The sequence below is a fragment of the Capricornis sumatraensis genome, chromosome 15, assembly GCF_032405125.1.
Source record: "Capricornis sumatraensis isolate serow.1 chromosome 15, serow.2, whole genome shotgun sequence".
Lineage (NCBI taxonomy): Eukaryota > Metazoa > Chordata > Mammalia > Artiodactyla > Bovidae > Capricornis > Capricornis sumatraensis.
In genome coordinates this window covers 68,895,319-68,907,936 of record NC_091083.1, presented here as the reverse complement: position 1 = coordinate 68,907,936, position 12,618 = coordinate 68,895,319, and the positions used below count along the sequence as shown (strand labels likewise).

The following is a 12,618-nucleotide window of genomic DNA, read 5'->3' as shown; positions in this document are numbered from 1 at the left end:
GGGAACTCCCCCAGACATTGTTTTTAATATCTGTGTTGATGCAGGAACATTGATTCGTTGCATCGGAAAGCTGCGTGGTATTCCACATCCTGCGTCTGTCACATTTCTTATTCCTTCTCCTTGTGACAGGTGTGGGGCTTCTCGGGGTCTCTCCAAGGCCCTGCTGCCATCTGTGCGGGGGCAGTGGACATGGTGTCCTGCCCGTCTGGGCTTGCCCCTAGTTCCTCTGGGAGATGTCTATAGCTGGGGAGTTTCTGAGCCAGAGGGGCTTCACTTGTTCACAAATGCTGGCAAATGCTGTCGTGCGTGGGGGACCAGTCTGTCCCCTATCAGCCAGTGTATGGGGATTCCCCCTCCTCTCCATCTTTGCCAGTGTTTGGTATTATCTGTGTCTCTGATTGGCAATCTGACGAGTACAAAGTGGTCTCTTATTTTTGCTTTCTGAACACCAGTGAGGTTGATAGATTTTTCTTGTTGGTTGAAATTCCCTTTTTGTGAGTCTCCTGTTTATACACTTTGCTCATTTGTCTATTAGATTCTACAACTTTTTCTTTTAGATATTAATTCCTTGTTTCATTTTAATACAGTAAAAATGCACCATTTCTAAAAACTGAGTTTTACTAACACAACATTGTAAATCAACTGTAGTCCGGCATAAAACAATTTTTTTTTAATTAAAAAATGAGTTTTAAGGAATTCCTTGGCATTCCAGTGATCAGGACTCTGCTTTCACTGCCGAGGACATGGGTTAGGGAACTGAGATGCAGCCAATAAAATAAAACATGTTTATTAAGTGTTTGTATTTCTTCTGAGATTTTTTTTTCATATTATTTGCCCATTTTTTCCCTACTGACATGGCTCTTTTTTTTTTTTTTTTGGCTTGTAGGGATCTTAGTTCCCTGATGAGGGATTGAACCCTGGTCCTGGTAGTGAAAGTGCCTGAGAGTCCTACCACCAGGGAATTCCCTTTTTCTTATTGAATGATTGAAGTTCTTTTTATAGGATAGTGTCATTAACTTAAAAAAATTAATCATGCTACAAATACTTTCTCCCCATCTGTACTCAGTTTTAACTTTGCTTACAGTTTCTCTAGCCTTACAGAAACATTCAGTCTTCATCATTTTACATCCGCTGGTCTTTGTGTGCGTAGTGCGCGTGCGCGTGCGCCTCTTCTGAGTTTTGTGCCAGACATTGCAACTTTTGGGGTCCTTCGCCATTACCTCTAAATGTTGCCTGTAAGAAATAAAACAGCTGCTGCTGCTTTTCTAAGAGGCTGCTGTGAGATGGTAATAAATTAACCAGTGAAACTCACCTTCCTCTTGGGTCGTACGTCTGTGCCACATGCATTCCTGTTCCCGGACTTTTGTTCAGATTGTCTCCATGCCTTGCAGTACCCTCTTCCTTAGCGCTTTCTGCAACTTCCTCCTGGCCCTGCCCTTCCACACACACAACGCTTCCCTCTTCCCGTCACCAGGGTTCCTTCAGCCCCCGCCAGCTCTGAGACCAGTGAGGCTGCACTGGTTCCAGCCTGCCGCCCCTGGGTGAGTCTTTCTTTCTGGGGTAGAGGGGGAGGAGGCTTGTGGCACAACGGGGGGGTTGAGACCAAGGAGGTTTGTTCCTGACCCCACGTCCCCACCTTCTTCCAGGAAGGCCTTTGGTACCACAGTGGCTCCGCCGAGAGACCTGGACCCTCGTGTCTGGCCTGTGTGACCAGTGCTCTGGGAGTCCCGGGAACTGGTCCCAGTGAGTGGGTAGCCAAGCTCAGTGTCAGGTTGGGATGAGGGTTGCTCAGGGCCCACAGTCTGGGGTCAGAGTTAAGGGTATGGTGTGGTTAGGACTGAGTCTGGGGAGCATTTGGACCCTTTTGGAACTCGTTTGGGACTGGCTCCACCTAAAGTTGACCTCAGGGAGTTGTGGGGCTCAGTTTGGAGGCAAGAGAAGGGCTTTCGTGGCTTTCCACTGGAAAGGGCTGGGTGCCTACGCTGGGGCAGTGGCCTGGAGGACGTCTGGCTTCCTAGGCCGATGCAGGGTCCCCTTAGTGCTTGGTGCTCCTTTGGCTCTGACCTCATACCTTTGTGGCTGGCTGGCTCTGGGTGACCTTTAGGGAAGGCAGCAGCACCTGCTCCCTGCTGGGTGCAGATGGGATGTGTCCAGTCCTGGCCTGAACCCCATGGAAGGTTCAGAGGCCAGGGACCAGCTCTTGCTCTGCCCCAGACCTGCTGGGGGGTGGTCTCAGGTGGTCCCTGTCCCTGTCTCTCTGTTCATTCAGCCAGCATTTATTTCCCTTCCCATTAGGCTCCAGGTACCATCATCAGTGTCCCCACTGTCAACTGTAACAGGGACCCCAGTCCTGCTGGTCTCTCGCACATGTGGGATGTGAAAAGCTGTGGCTTACTGTGCTGCTGGTCACGTGGCAGAACCGACCCTCCAGTGCACCCAGACACCTGGTAGCTGCCTGCAGGGAATCCGTTCTTTCTCATCTCCATCCCCTCCTCACAGCTCCCAAAGCCTCCCTGCTCTTCCATGACCACCTGGCTCCCCAGGAGCATTGAGGGGACCCTGGAGACCAGGCTCTAGTCCTGAAGGCTGTGACCTTGACCCTTGCCCTCTCAGAGCCCCAGAACCCCCACTGGGGTTTGCTGTGGTGGGTCCTTCCCCCTCTGCCTGCTCCCTCCCAGCAGAGCTTCTCCCCTTAGGATCTGCCTGCTCCGAAGCTGGTCTGGTCTCAGCTGAGCCTTCCCTGGGCTGGTAGTCAGCAGGTGGAGGGAAGGACGGGGCAGCCACTGGGGAAGGAGAGGGTGGGCGGTGTTTGGGGCCTCAGGGCGCCTTTATTTCACCCCAGCCACAGACATACACACCCAAAGCAATGCTCAACCTTCTATTAGAGGCTCTGCCTCCCCAAGACGAAACGTCCGCCCTCTTGCATCTTCCAGAGCACACTCCCGGTGGGGTGGGGTGTGTTCTCATGGCCGGGCACGGTGTCGGGGAGGGGAGTGGCACCCTGTCCTCTGAGAGGGGACCTCGGTGAGATTCGTGTATTTGTGGCAGTGGCTGGGGAAGGGCTTGCGGGGGGGGGGGGGTGCAAGTGGAGTGGTGTCCCAGACCAGGACACAGAGCCCTTCCTGTGGGGAGCAGCCAGAAGTGGGCAGGCAACAGCCGAGGCCGGGGCTCTCCTCGGGGCCTCCCGGGCCAGCCCCCTGGCCCAGCTCCCGAGAAGACGGGGTTTCCTCGGAGGGTCACCGGCCTCCGCTGGCTCTGCCCCTGGCCTGGTGCTGTGCTTTCTCAGTCATTTCCTTCACTCGGAGCTGGGCCCCCGGCCCCTCAGGGGGAGAGTCCTCTGAGAGGGGGCTCTGGGCTCATGGGCACGGAGCCGGTGCAGACGGTGTATGTGGGAGCAGGTGGCTGGGACAGGGGCCGGGCAGGGGGCGCTGGGATGGCCTAGTCGTCCTTGTCCTTGGCGCCGTGTTTGAGGATGCGGGTGAACTCCACATAGTTGAAGTTGCCTTTCTTATCAATGGGCGCCTCTCGGTACATCTCGTCCACCTCCTCGTCTGTGAAGCGGTCACCCATGGTGGTGAGCAGCTCCCGAAGGTGGTCCTCGTGGATAAAACCTGGGGCGGGGGCGGAGGGGGCGCAGGGCCAGGGCCTTGAGACACACCTCACACCCCCTGCCCGGGGCCCCCCCAGGACTCGCAGACCTTGTGGCTGGAGGTGGGGGGCGGGGGCGCCGGGAAAAGACACAGCCCTGGTGTCTGTTCGGTTCGAGGTCACCAGGGCCCAGCGGGAACAGTTCTGCAGTGCGGCTGTCTGCGAGGTGTTTCTGTGGGGGTAGGGATGGGGGCCCTGGGGCTGTGAGGGTTGGGGAGGCCCTGCCTGGGGCTGTGGGGGTGCTGACGGTGCTGCTTGAAGAACCTGGGCCCCAGAGCTCCACTGCCTGCGTCTGAATGCGGATCTCTTCTTTCTAGCTGTGTGACCTTGGGCAAGTTACTTAACCTTTCTTTGCCTGTTTGATCTGGAAAATAGGGAGGAAAATATGCCAACCTAGTTAGGGAGCTGTGACGCAGTCAGGAAAAGGTTCTGACCTGCTTAGGCCTGTGGTGCGCCTCTGGCCCCTGAGAAACTGCTGAAGCAGCTACTGCCAGCGGCCTCCCACAGGCCTGTCCCTGGGAGAGACCCGCGGTGGCTGGGAAGCCCTTTGGAGGGCCTGAGGGTGGGGGGCGCTGGTTTCTGTAACCTGTTGGCCCGCGGGCCTGAGATGGTTTGGTTTCTGGAAGGGTCAAAAGCAGAAGCCAGTGCGTTGAGCCAACAGGAGAGCTAAGAAGTGGGAAGGCTTACGGGATGTGGGCTGTTTCAGTTTAGCCTTTGGTGGGGACAAAACAAGGAAGCAGCTTTTATCGTTCTGGTGGCAGAAACAGGTGGACAGATGATCTCTGTCCTGGCCTTTGGAGGCAGAGGGGGGCCCTGAGGTGCCAGCGCAGCTGGGTGCCACTTGCATACGCGGGGTGCCCGGGCGAGGTGTGCAGCCCCAGCCCCATCCAGGCCTCTGTCCCGAGGCTGCCAACTGACCTGAGGCCTCCTCGTCGAAGCAGGCGAAGGCGTTGCGGATCACATCCTCGGGGTCTGTGCCGTTCAGCTTCTCCCCAAACATGGTGAGGAACATGGTGAAGTTGATGGGCCCTGGGGCCTCACTCATCATGCCCTCCAGGTACTCGTCCGTGGGGTTCTTCCCTGTGGGGAAGGGCCATCCGTGCCTGCTCTCACCTCCCGTCCCCTCCCCGCATAGCCCCATAGACAAGAGACAGTAAATTTAGTTAACTGTTGAAAAGTGTGAAAGGGTAGTCACTCAGTCGTGTCTTGACTCTGCGGCCTCATGTACTGTAGCCCACCTGGCTCCTTTCTCCATGGAATTATCCAGGCAAGAATACTGGAATGAATAGCCGTGCCCTCCTCCAGGGGATCTTCCCCACCCAGGGATCGAACCCATGCGTCCTGAAATGCAGGTACCATCTCAGCCACCAGGGAAGCCCTAGTGTTCGTAAACTAGAGCTGACTAGTTAACTTAGTCAGAGAAGGCACTGGCGACCCACTCCAGAACTCTTGCCTGGAAAATCCCATGGACGGAGGAGCCTGGTAGGCTGCAGTCCATGGGGCTGCTAAGAGTCGGACACGACTGAATGACTTCACTTTCACTTTTCACTTTCCTGCATTGGAGAAGGAAATGGCAGCCCACTTCAGTGTTCTTGCCTGGAGAATCCCAGGGACGGAGGAGCCAGGGGTCTGCTGTCTATGGGATTGCAGAGTCGGACACGACTGAAGCACCTTAGCAGCAGCAGCAGCAGTTAACTTAGTAAACTGTAAAGCCTCCCTCTGGGACCGCCGGCTCTGACTGCCCTTTCCCACTGATAATCGCCGCCCACTCCCCTGGCAGCCTCGACCAGTTGCCTCCTCGGGTCTGGGGTCTGGATATCGCCGTGGGTCACGCTGTCTGAGGTATAAGAGCCCCCCTCTGGGGACCGCTCCCTGCCTTTGGTACCCTGTGTGCCTGATGGCTTTAAATGTCACCGCCTCAGCTTCTTACCCCTTCACCAATGTGGGACCTGAGGCTCAGAGGCGAGGTGGCTTGTCCTCTGTCATACCGCAAGTGAAGAATGGAGCCAGCGTGTGAAGCCAGGCAGCCAGACCCCAGACCCCAGGTACAGTTTCGACAGTAGGTAAACCAGCGAGCTCTGGTGCCACACAGGCTAAGGTCTGAATCCCAGCTCTGTGGCTGCTTCCCCAGCCCCTGAGGAGAACTGCAAAGATGAGGACGGCAATGGCTGTAATATGCACAGAACAGTGACTGGCACAGCCCTACGGACTCGGAGCAGCTGCTGGGTTCAAATCCCAGCTCCGCCACTTGGTAGCTGTGTGAGCTTGGGCAGATTCCTTCACCTCTCTGAGCCCCTGTTTCCTCATTTATAAAGTGAGAATGATAATCACGTCTACCTTTGAGATTTAAGATCATACCCGCAGAGCTGCCGCTTGTTATTACTGTTCTATTGTTTGCTGCTCTTGTTTTTACCGTCTGAGCCACCAGGGAAGCTGTTCTTTGCTGTTCTTGTTTTTAAAACTGAGGATGGTGGTCCTGATTCTTGTTTTCAGCTGTGCCACGTGACCCACAGAATCTTAGTTCCCCTGCTGCTGCTAAGTCGCATCAGTCATGTCTGACCCTGTGTGACCCCAGAGACGGCAGCCCAGCAGGCTCCCCCATCCCTGGGATTCTCCTGGCAAGAACACTGGAGTGGGGTGCCATTTCCTTCTCCAATGCATGAAAGTGAAAAGTGAAAGTGAAGTCGCTCAGGCGTGTCCGACTCTTTGCAACTCCGTGGATAGCAGCCCACCAGGCTCCTCCGCCCATGGGATTTTCCAGGCAAGAGTACTGGAGTGGGGTGCCATAGTTCCCCTACCAGGGATCAGACTCACACTCCTTGCAGGGGAAGTGCAGAGTTCTAACCACTGGACTGCCAGGGAATTCCCAGAGAGGGATGTTCTTAACCAGAGACCCTGACTGATCTGTGGACCCACTGACTGAGCTGCAAACAGGAGTGGGGGTTTTTCTGGGTAAACATCCAGTCTAGTCTCTGGGGTTGAGAGCCCAGGTGTGTGTGCTCAGTTGCTTAGTCACATCTGACTCTTTGCGATCCCATGGACTGCAGCCCACCAGGCTCCTCTGTCCATGGAGGCAAGAAAATACTGCAGCGGGTTGTCCTTTCCTCCTCCAGGGGAATCTTCCCGACTCAGGTACTGAACCTGCATCTCCTGCATTGGCAGGTGGATTCTTGACCACTGCGCCACCTGGGAAGCCCGGGTTCTACCTCCTAAATGGGAAGGAGTCTTTGTGTCCCTGTCTCCTCTGAGCCCCACACTCTGCGGTGTCCCCGTGGGATGGCTGGTGCCAGCAGGACACACAGCCCCTCTCCTGCCCAGGCCTCAGTCTTCCTTCCTGCCCCTGACTCCCCAGGGAGGACCCTCCAGGTAAGTCTGGCCTGAAGCTGGGAGAGGTGTGGCGCTGAGGGTGGGGACAGTGTCCATCGTCCGCCCTCCTGGGTCATTTGCCCCTCTCACTAGACCCCCTGGAATGCACACACAGGCCACGGGCCTGAGTGGGCTGCTCAGTGAGGGGCGGTGCCAGGGACTGACTCAGGCATGACTGCCATAGGCTGCCTCCTCTGCTACCTGAGACCACCGCCCAGTCAGTGTCTGACCCAGATGCTTTCATCTGGATGAAGGGGGCACCAGAAACTGGGGCTGAGGGGGATTGTCTGTGGCCAGTGCATGGGGAGCAACGTGGAGGCAGACCACCTTGGTGTCTGGTGGGCTGGCATCTGGGGGCTGGTGTCTGGAGGCCTGGCCTCTGGGCCTCAGTTTCCCCATCTGAGCAATGGTGCAAGGTGCTGGATTCCTGAGGCCTTTCAGCTCTGACATTCTGAGTCTGGGGAAGTCACTGGAGTCCGCCTCTCAGAGTCTGACACAGGTGACCTCTGAGGGAGCAAGGAGGTGCCCTGGCCTCCACTCTAGGCCTCAGTTTCCCCATCTGTACAATGGAAAGTCTGCAGTTTTGTAGTTGCTGATCCTTTTCCTTCAGTGAAGTGGCACCAGGCAGTTGAAACCACAGATCTGCCTGAGGCAGGAGTGGGCCTGTCTGGGTTCAAGTCCAGTGCCGAACTGCTCTGTGCCTCAGTTTCCCTGTCTGTTAAATGGAGAAAGAGGTGGCAGCTCCTCTCCAGGGTGGGCACCTCAGTCAGTACACAGGAAGTGTTCCCTGAGGGATGAGCCACCCCACCGCCTGCTCCAGCTGCAGCCCTCATGGGCCCACTCAGCCCCCCAGCCCTGCCTCTGCTCACCCATCGAGGCCAGCATGTCATGCAGGTCCTCCTTGTCGATGAAGCCATCCCGGTTCTGGTCGATCATGTTGAAGGCCTCCTTAAACTCCTGGATCTGGGACTGGTCAAACATCGCGAACACATTGGACGTGGCCCTCTGTGGCCGCTTCTTGGTGGTCTTGGCCTTGGCCCGTTTACTGGACATCTTGGCTGCAGGCGTGTGGGGCTTTCCTGTAGGCAGAGGGTGCAGATGGGAGAGCCAGTGACCCTGGGCCAGAAAAGCTTCTGGCCTACCCCACCTCACTCGGCTGTTGGTGCCTGGGCCTGGCCTTCGTGCTCCTATAGGCTGGGGGCTCCTGCCACCCGGCTGATCACAGAAGCAGCCAGCGTTGGCCCTGTGACATGCTCTGAAACAACTTCCTCTACCTCTCTGAAGTGTTTCCTCATCTGGAATGGGATAGGAGTGCCCAGCCAAAGGGATCCATTGACTTGTGCCCGAAAAGCCCCTGGCATGGTGCCCGGCCCAGAGGAAGCTATTTCTGCTATCATGGTGTGGGTAGACACTTAGGATTGGGTTCGGTGCCAACCATTTCCGTGCTTTATCTCCCTTAATCCTCAAGAGCATTCACACCATCCATCTCTTTCCCAGTGACAAGGTGGGCAGCCTTGGGAGAGGCCCCGAGGTTCCCTTCCCCCAGCAGCAGGAAGGAGTCGGCGGCCCTGCATTCCTCGCATTCCTTCTCCTCTCCTCCTCCTCTCCCTCCTCTGGAGGTTCTGGAAGGCCAGCGCTCTGGGCAGCCTCCCTTCCCCCCACCTGTCCACACTTGACCAGCCCCTTAGGGTGGGGGACAGACCTGATTTGGGCCCTGCTCTTTGTTCTCCCTCTTCAGTGCTTATAGAAGCATAAAGCTTCCCCAGACTGAGCACCCCAGCTTCCTGTTACATTTGTTTAGGCCTGGCCTCCGAACGTCCAGCCAGTCTTACCCATTGCATGCAGACCCCAGTACTTCACCCTGAAGCCCTTGAGGGTTCCTGCCATCCCCCTCTCCCACCAAGCCTGGCACAGAAGGAGGCCCTCTGAGCCTCTCCTACCCTGTTCTCTGACTCGCCTTGCCATCCTTCTTGCCAGCTGTGATCCTGCCCAGCTGGACCTCTGGCTGCTCCCAGATACCCCCAGACTTTCCTTCTTGGTTCTTCCCTTGAAACAACCTTCCTTCTTGAGCCCAGTTCTTCAGACAGCCCTTGGGGAGCAGTTCCCCCACCCTGGCTTTGACAGCAAACACTTAAAGGTCTCTCTCCATCACAATCAGTCAGGGCTGGTGTAAGCACCCTGAATTATACCTAAGCCCATGGTGGCACTCATAGATGCTTGCTTAATGAATGATCTTGAAGGCAGCTAGCCAGTCTACTGACCCCACTGTACAGATGGGGAAACTGAGACTCAACAAGGGGCTCTTTCCCTGAACGCTTGTCGTGGCTTCTGGGGCAGTTTGGGGCCCCAGGACTGCTGCCCCCTCTTTCCTCTGTCCTGAGTCTCGTGGTTGAGGATCTGCAAGAAGCCTTGACTGCTCCTCAATCTGTCTTCCAGGCCTTTATCCCATGACCTTGTCCAAGTCACTCTGGATCTTTGGCCTTTGAGATCTTAAACCTTGAGCTGGGATGCTGGCCAGCCCCAGCCTTTCCCCACAGGCACAACTGCCTATAGGTAGAGACTGTCCCCCTGCACCCACACACCTGGCCCCCGGTGCTTCTCGTGTGGTTCAAGGTGGGTAGACAGAAGCCTTGAGAAGGGGTTGGGGTGGGACAGTGCCGTGGGCAGGGAGTGCTTTGAGGAGCCGGGTGTTCTCTGGAAACTTTAACTCACGACGCCCACAGAAGGCAGCCGAGGAGAAGTCCACCGCGCCCAGCAGAGACTGCCATGGTCCCCGTCAGTCACTGCCACCCCCATCTGTACAGTTCTAGGGCCGATGTGGCAGGAGTGGCCAAGAGCTCACCCACTGCTCTGATCCTGGCTTGGTCTCCATGGCCGCCCCATGCCCGCCCTCTCTCTCGAGGGGCTGTGACAGGGCTTGGAGCACTGAACTTCGCAGGGTGGGGAAAATGGGGTGCCCCCACCGTGCAATTAAAAGAACCGGTGTGCCCATAAGAGGGATAGAGTCCAGCTGGAAGCCGGGACCCCTGGGCTAGGCATAGGTCTGGAGATGGCAAATGGCCTTTCCTGGTGGGCCGATGGTAGTTGAGGGGCACTGTTATGACCAGAGGCAATTTGTAGGCTTGATTGAGGAACTGGAGTCAGAGCCAGGCTGAGCTCTTAAGACCTGGAGCCATCGCCGCCTCCTCCTGGGGGTCCTAGACACCAGGGATCAGATATAACTGGTCCTTGGCCTGCTACAGCTAGGTGCCACCTCCCCACCTCTGGCCCTGGAAACCCCACTGTAACAGCAAAGACACGGCCTGCGTCCCCCATTACCTCAGGGTCTCTATGGCTGGCATTGCCAGCTGCCTTGTTGGTAAACTTGTCTCCCCTGAGGGGGAGTTATCTGACTTTTTCCTGAAGTAGCCAGAGCAGCTGCAGGGCTGGGGAGGAGTGGGGACCACTTCCTGCAGCCCAGGGCCTTGTCAGGCCAGGGGGTACAGGGGATGAGCCCTACAGCCCTTGCCCAAGCTTCCCCACCCAGAAGGCCTAGGGGGGCAGCGGGCTCAGAGCAGGGAAGTCCCGGAGATGGCATTCAGCGTTGGTGTGATGGCGGAGACAAGCTACCCCGGTCTCCATCCCTCTTTCCTGCGCCAGGAGATAGGGGAGGGGTCAGGGATGCTCCGCGGGAGCCTAGCAGGGGTGCTTCCCGCCTGTGACACAGATGCGTCCTCTAGAGCAGGGAATGCCAGCGACCCCAGGCCCCTCCCGTCCTCCGGGACACCTCGAGTTCTGGGCTCGGCATCTCTAACTTCACAGCGAAGGGGCAGGGCCTGGACAGTCTTCCCTTGCTGCAGGCCCACTGGTTCCCAGAGCCTGTCCAGTCTCCCTGCTGCCCAGCCGCCGCCCGAATCCCCGTAGGACGGCGCGACCTTGCAGCCCCAGCCTCACTATCTGTCCCTGGCCAGAGACCCTGCGACCCCCACCTCCCCCTCGCGACCCCATGTCCCAGCCGCGTCCGTCACACCGCCCACACCAGACCCCCCGGGCCGCGGGGCTCCCACCTGGTGCGGAGAAGGTGCTGGCGCGGTGCGCGGAGCGGCTGCGGAGCGAGGACCGGCGGGCCGTCGGTGGGGTCTGGGCCCGGGGGTGGGGGCGCGGGGCGGGGCGCGGCGCCGGGCCTTACAAGGCAGAAGAATGTGCGGCGGCGGGCAGGGGCGGGGCCGCGGCAGCCCGGCCTTATTTGGCCGCGACCCACGGGCCAGGGAGGTGGGGTGTTCCCGGGTGAACCCCCCAGTCTGCGAGGGCCTTCCCCATGGTGGGCTGGGGGAGGTGACGGGGGCGAGTGGGGGGCCTGGACAGCCCGGGGAAGGGGGTCTGTCTGGGCCGGTCCTTCCTCTCTATCGAGGCCGCTGGACCTCCGGGGGCCTCCAGCTCTCAGACCCCACCCCCACCATTCCCCCAGAGCCCGCGCCCCGGCCTATTCCCCGGGGAGAGTTTCTTTCCACCAGGCCAAGTACGGCTTTTTTCCACTCCCAGAGAAGAGCCTGCTGCACTCACAGGTTCCTGCAGGGGGGGGGCGCCCAAGGGCCTTAGGCCAAGTCACTCTCCAAGTGCCCTCGGTGCCCTCACCTGCACAAGGGCAGGGTGGTGGTGAGAATTAGTGGTCAGGAAGACCCACGGAGGCCCTGGGGCGCCAGCGAGAGCTGGGACCGGGGGACCCCCGGAGCATCCTTGCTAGTGGGGCTGCACCCCCAAATCCCTCTCTCGTTGGCCTGAGTCAGAGGATGGGGGCTGGGAGGACAGACCCGTTCCTCTCTGTCTTTGCCATCAGGCCCTGTCCGTCATCGTGACCCCCGAAGGCATCAGCTCCCACCCTGACTCCTGCCTGCCTTTCTCTCCTTCCCTTAGCTCCAACGCAGACGTTCCATTCCCGAGGGAACTTTTCAACATCCAGTTATTTGCTTGGTAAATATTAACTGACAGCTGTCTGGCACGGTGCTCGAGTGCTGGGGAAATAGCAGTGAACTGTAGTGCTCAGGAAGCTTTTGTTCTTGTAGGGAGAAATGTCATGAACCCGTAGCTACACAGCTTGGAGGGTAGAAACAAATGCCTTGAAGGAAAATAAAGGAGGTGAGGGGAGAGAGAGCAAAGGAGAGGTAGGGGCTGCCTTCCAGGAAGGAGGTGAGGGAGTGAGCCCGGCCCAGTGAACACCTGAGACAGAACCCCTGTAGGGGGCGCTTGTCCAGCTCCTGGTCAGGGTCACTGAGGGACAGAGGCTGGGAGAGGAGGTCTGAGAAGCAGTAGGGACCTAGCCCAGGGGATCCTTGTGTTACTCCAAAACTGGGTTTGCCTTTTGGTGGATGTCAAACCAATAGACACTGCCAAGCCAAAGATCAGGAGGAGGAAGGAATTATTACTTCCTGTAGTCAGTAAGGAGAGCACGGGGGAATCTTTCCTAAAGCAGTGTCTCCCTGAACAGCAAAACTGGGGGAGGCTCAGCTGGTGAAGAATCCGCCTGCAATGCAGGAGACCTGGGTTTGATCCCTGGGCTGGGAAGATCCCCTGGAAAAGGGAACGGCTACCCACTCCAGTATTCTGGCCTGGAGAATTCCATGGACC

At 57.7% G+C, this 12,618-nt stretch overlaps 1 protein-coding gene across 1 annotated transcript; it reads right to left on the bottom strand.

Moving 5' to 3' along the window:
• Nucleotides 1–2,836: 2,836 nt before the first annotated feature.
• On the bottom strand, nt 2,837–11,134 carry MYL9 (myosin light chain 9). The gene is made up of 4 exons (XM_068986955.1): nt 11,061–11,134; nt 7,884–8,093; nt 4,567–4,728; nt 2,837–3,611 (listed from the first exon to the last, which is right to left on the bottom strand). The coding sequence occupies exons 2-4, from the start codon at nt 8,065–8,067 to the stop codon at nt 3,439–3,441; spliced, it is 519 nt and encodes a 172-aa protein (XP_068843056.1). The 5' UTR covers nt 8,068–8,093; nt 11,061–11,134; the 3' UTR covers nt 2,837–3,438.
• Nucleotides 11,135–12,618: the final 1,484 nt, after the last annotated feature.

Excerpts from the sequence above, each read along its gene's own strand:
- MYL9 (XM_068986955.1), bottom strand. The coding sequence starts at position 8,067 with ATGTCCAGTAAACGGGCCAAGGCCAAGACCACCAAGAAGCGGCCACAG. Across the intron at positions 4,729-7,883 it reads TGACATGCTGGCCTCGATGG|GGAAGAACCCCACGGACGAG; the intron begins GTGAGCAGAGGC and ends CCTTCCCCACAG. Across the intron at positions 3,612-4,566 it reads CTTCGACGAGGAGGCCTCAG|GTTTTATCCACGAGGACCAC; the intron begins GTCAGTTGGCAG and ends CCCCCGCCCCAG.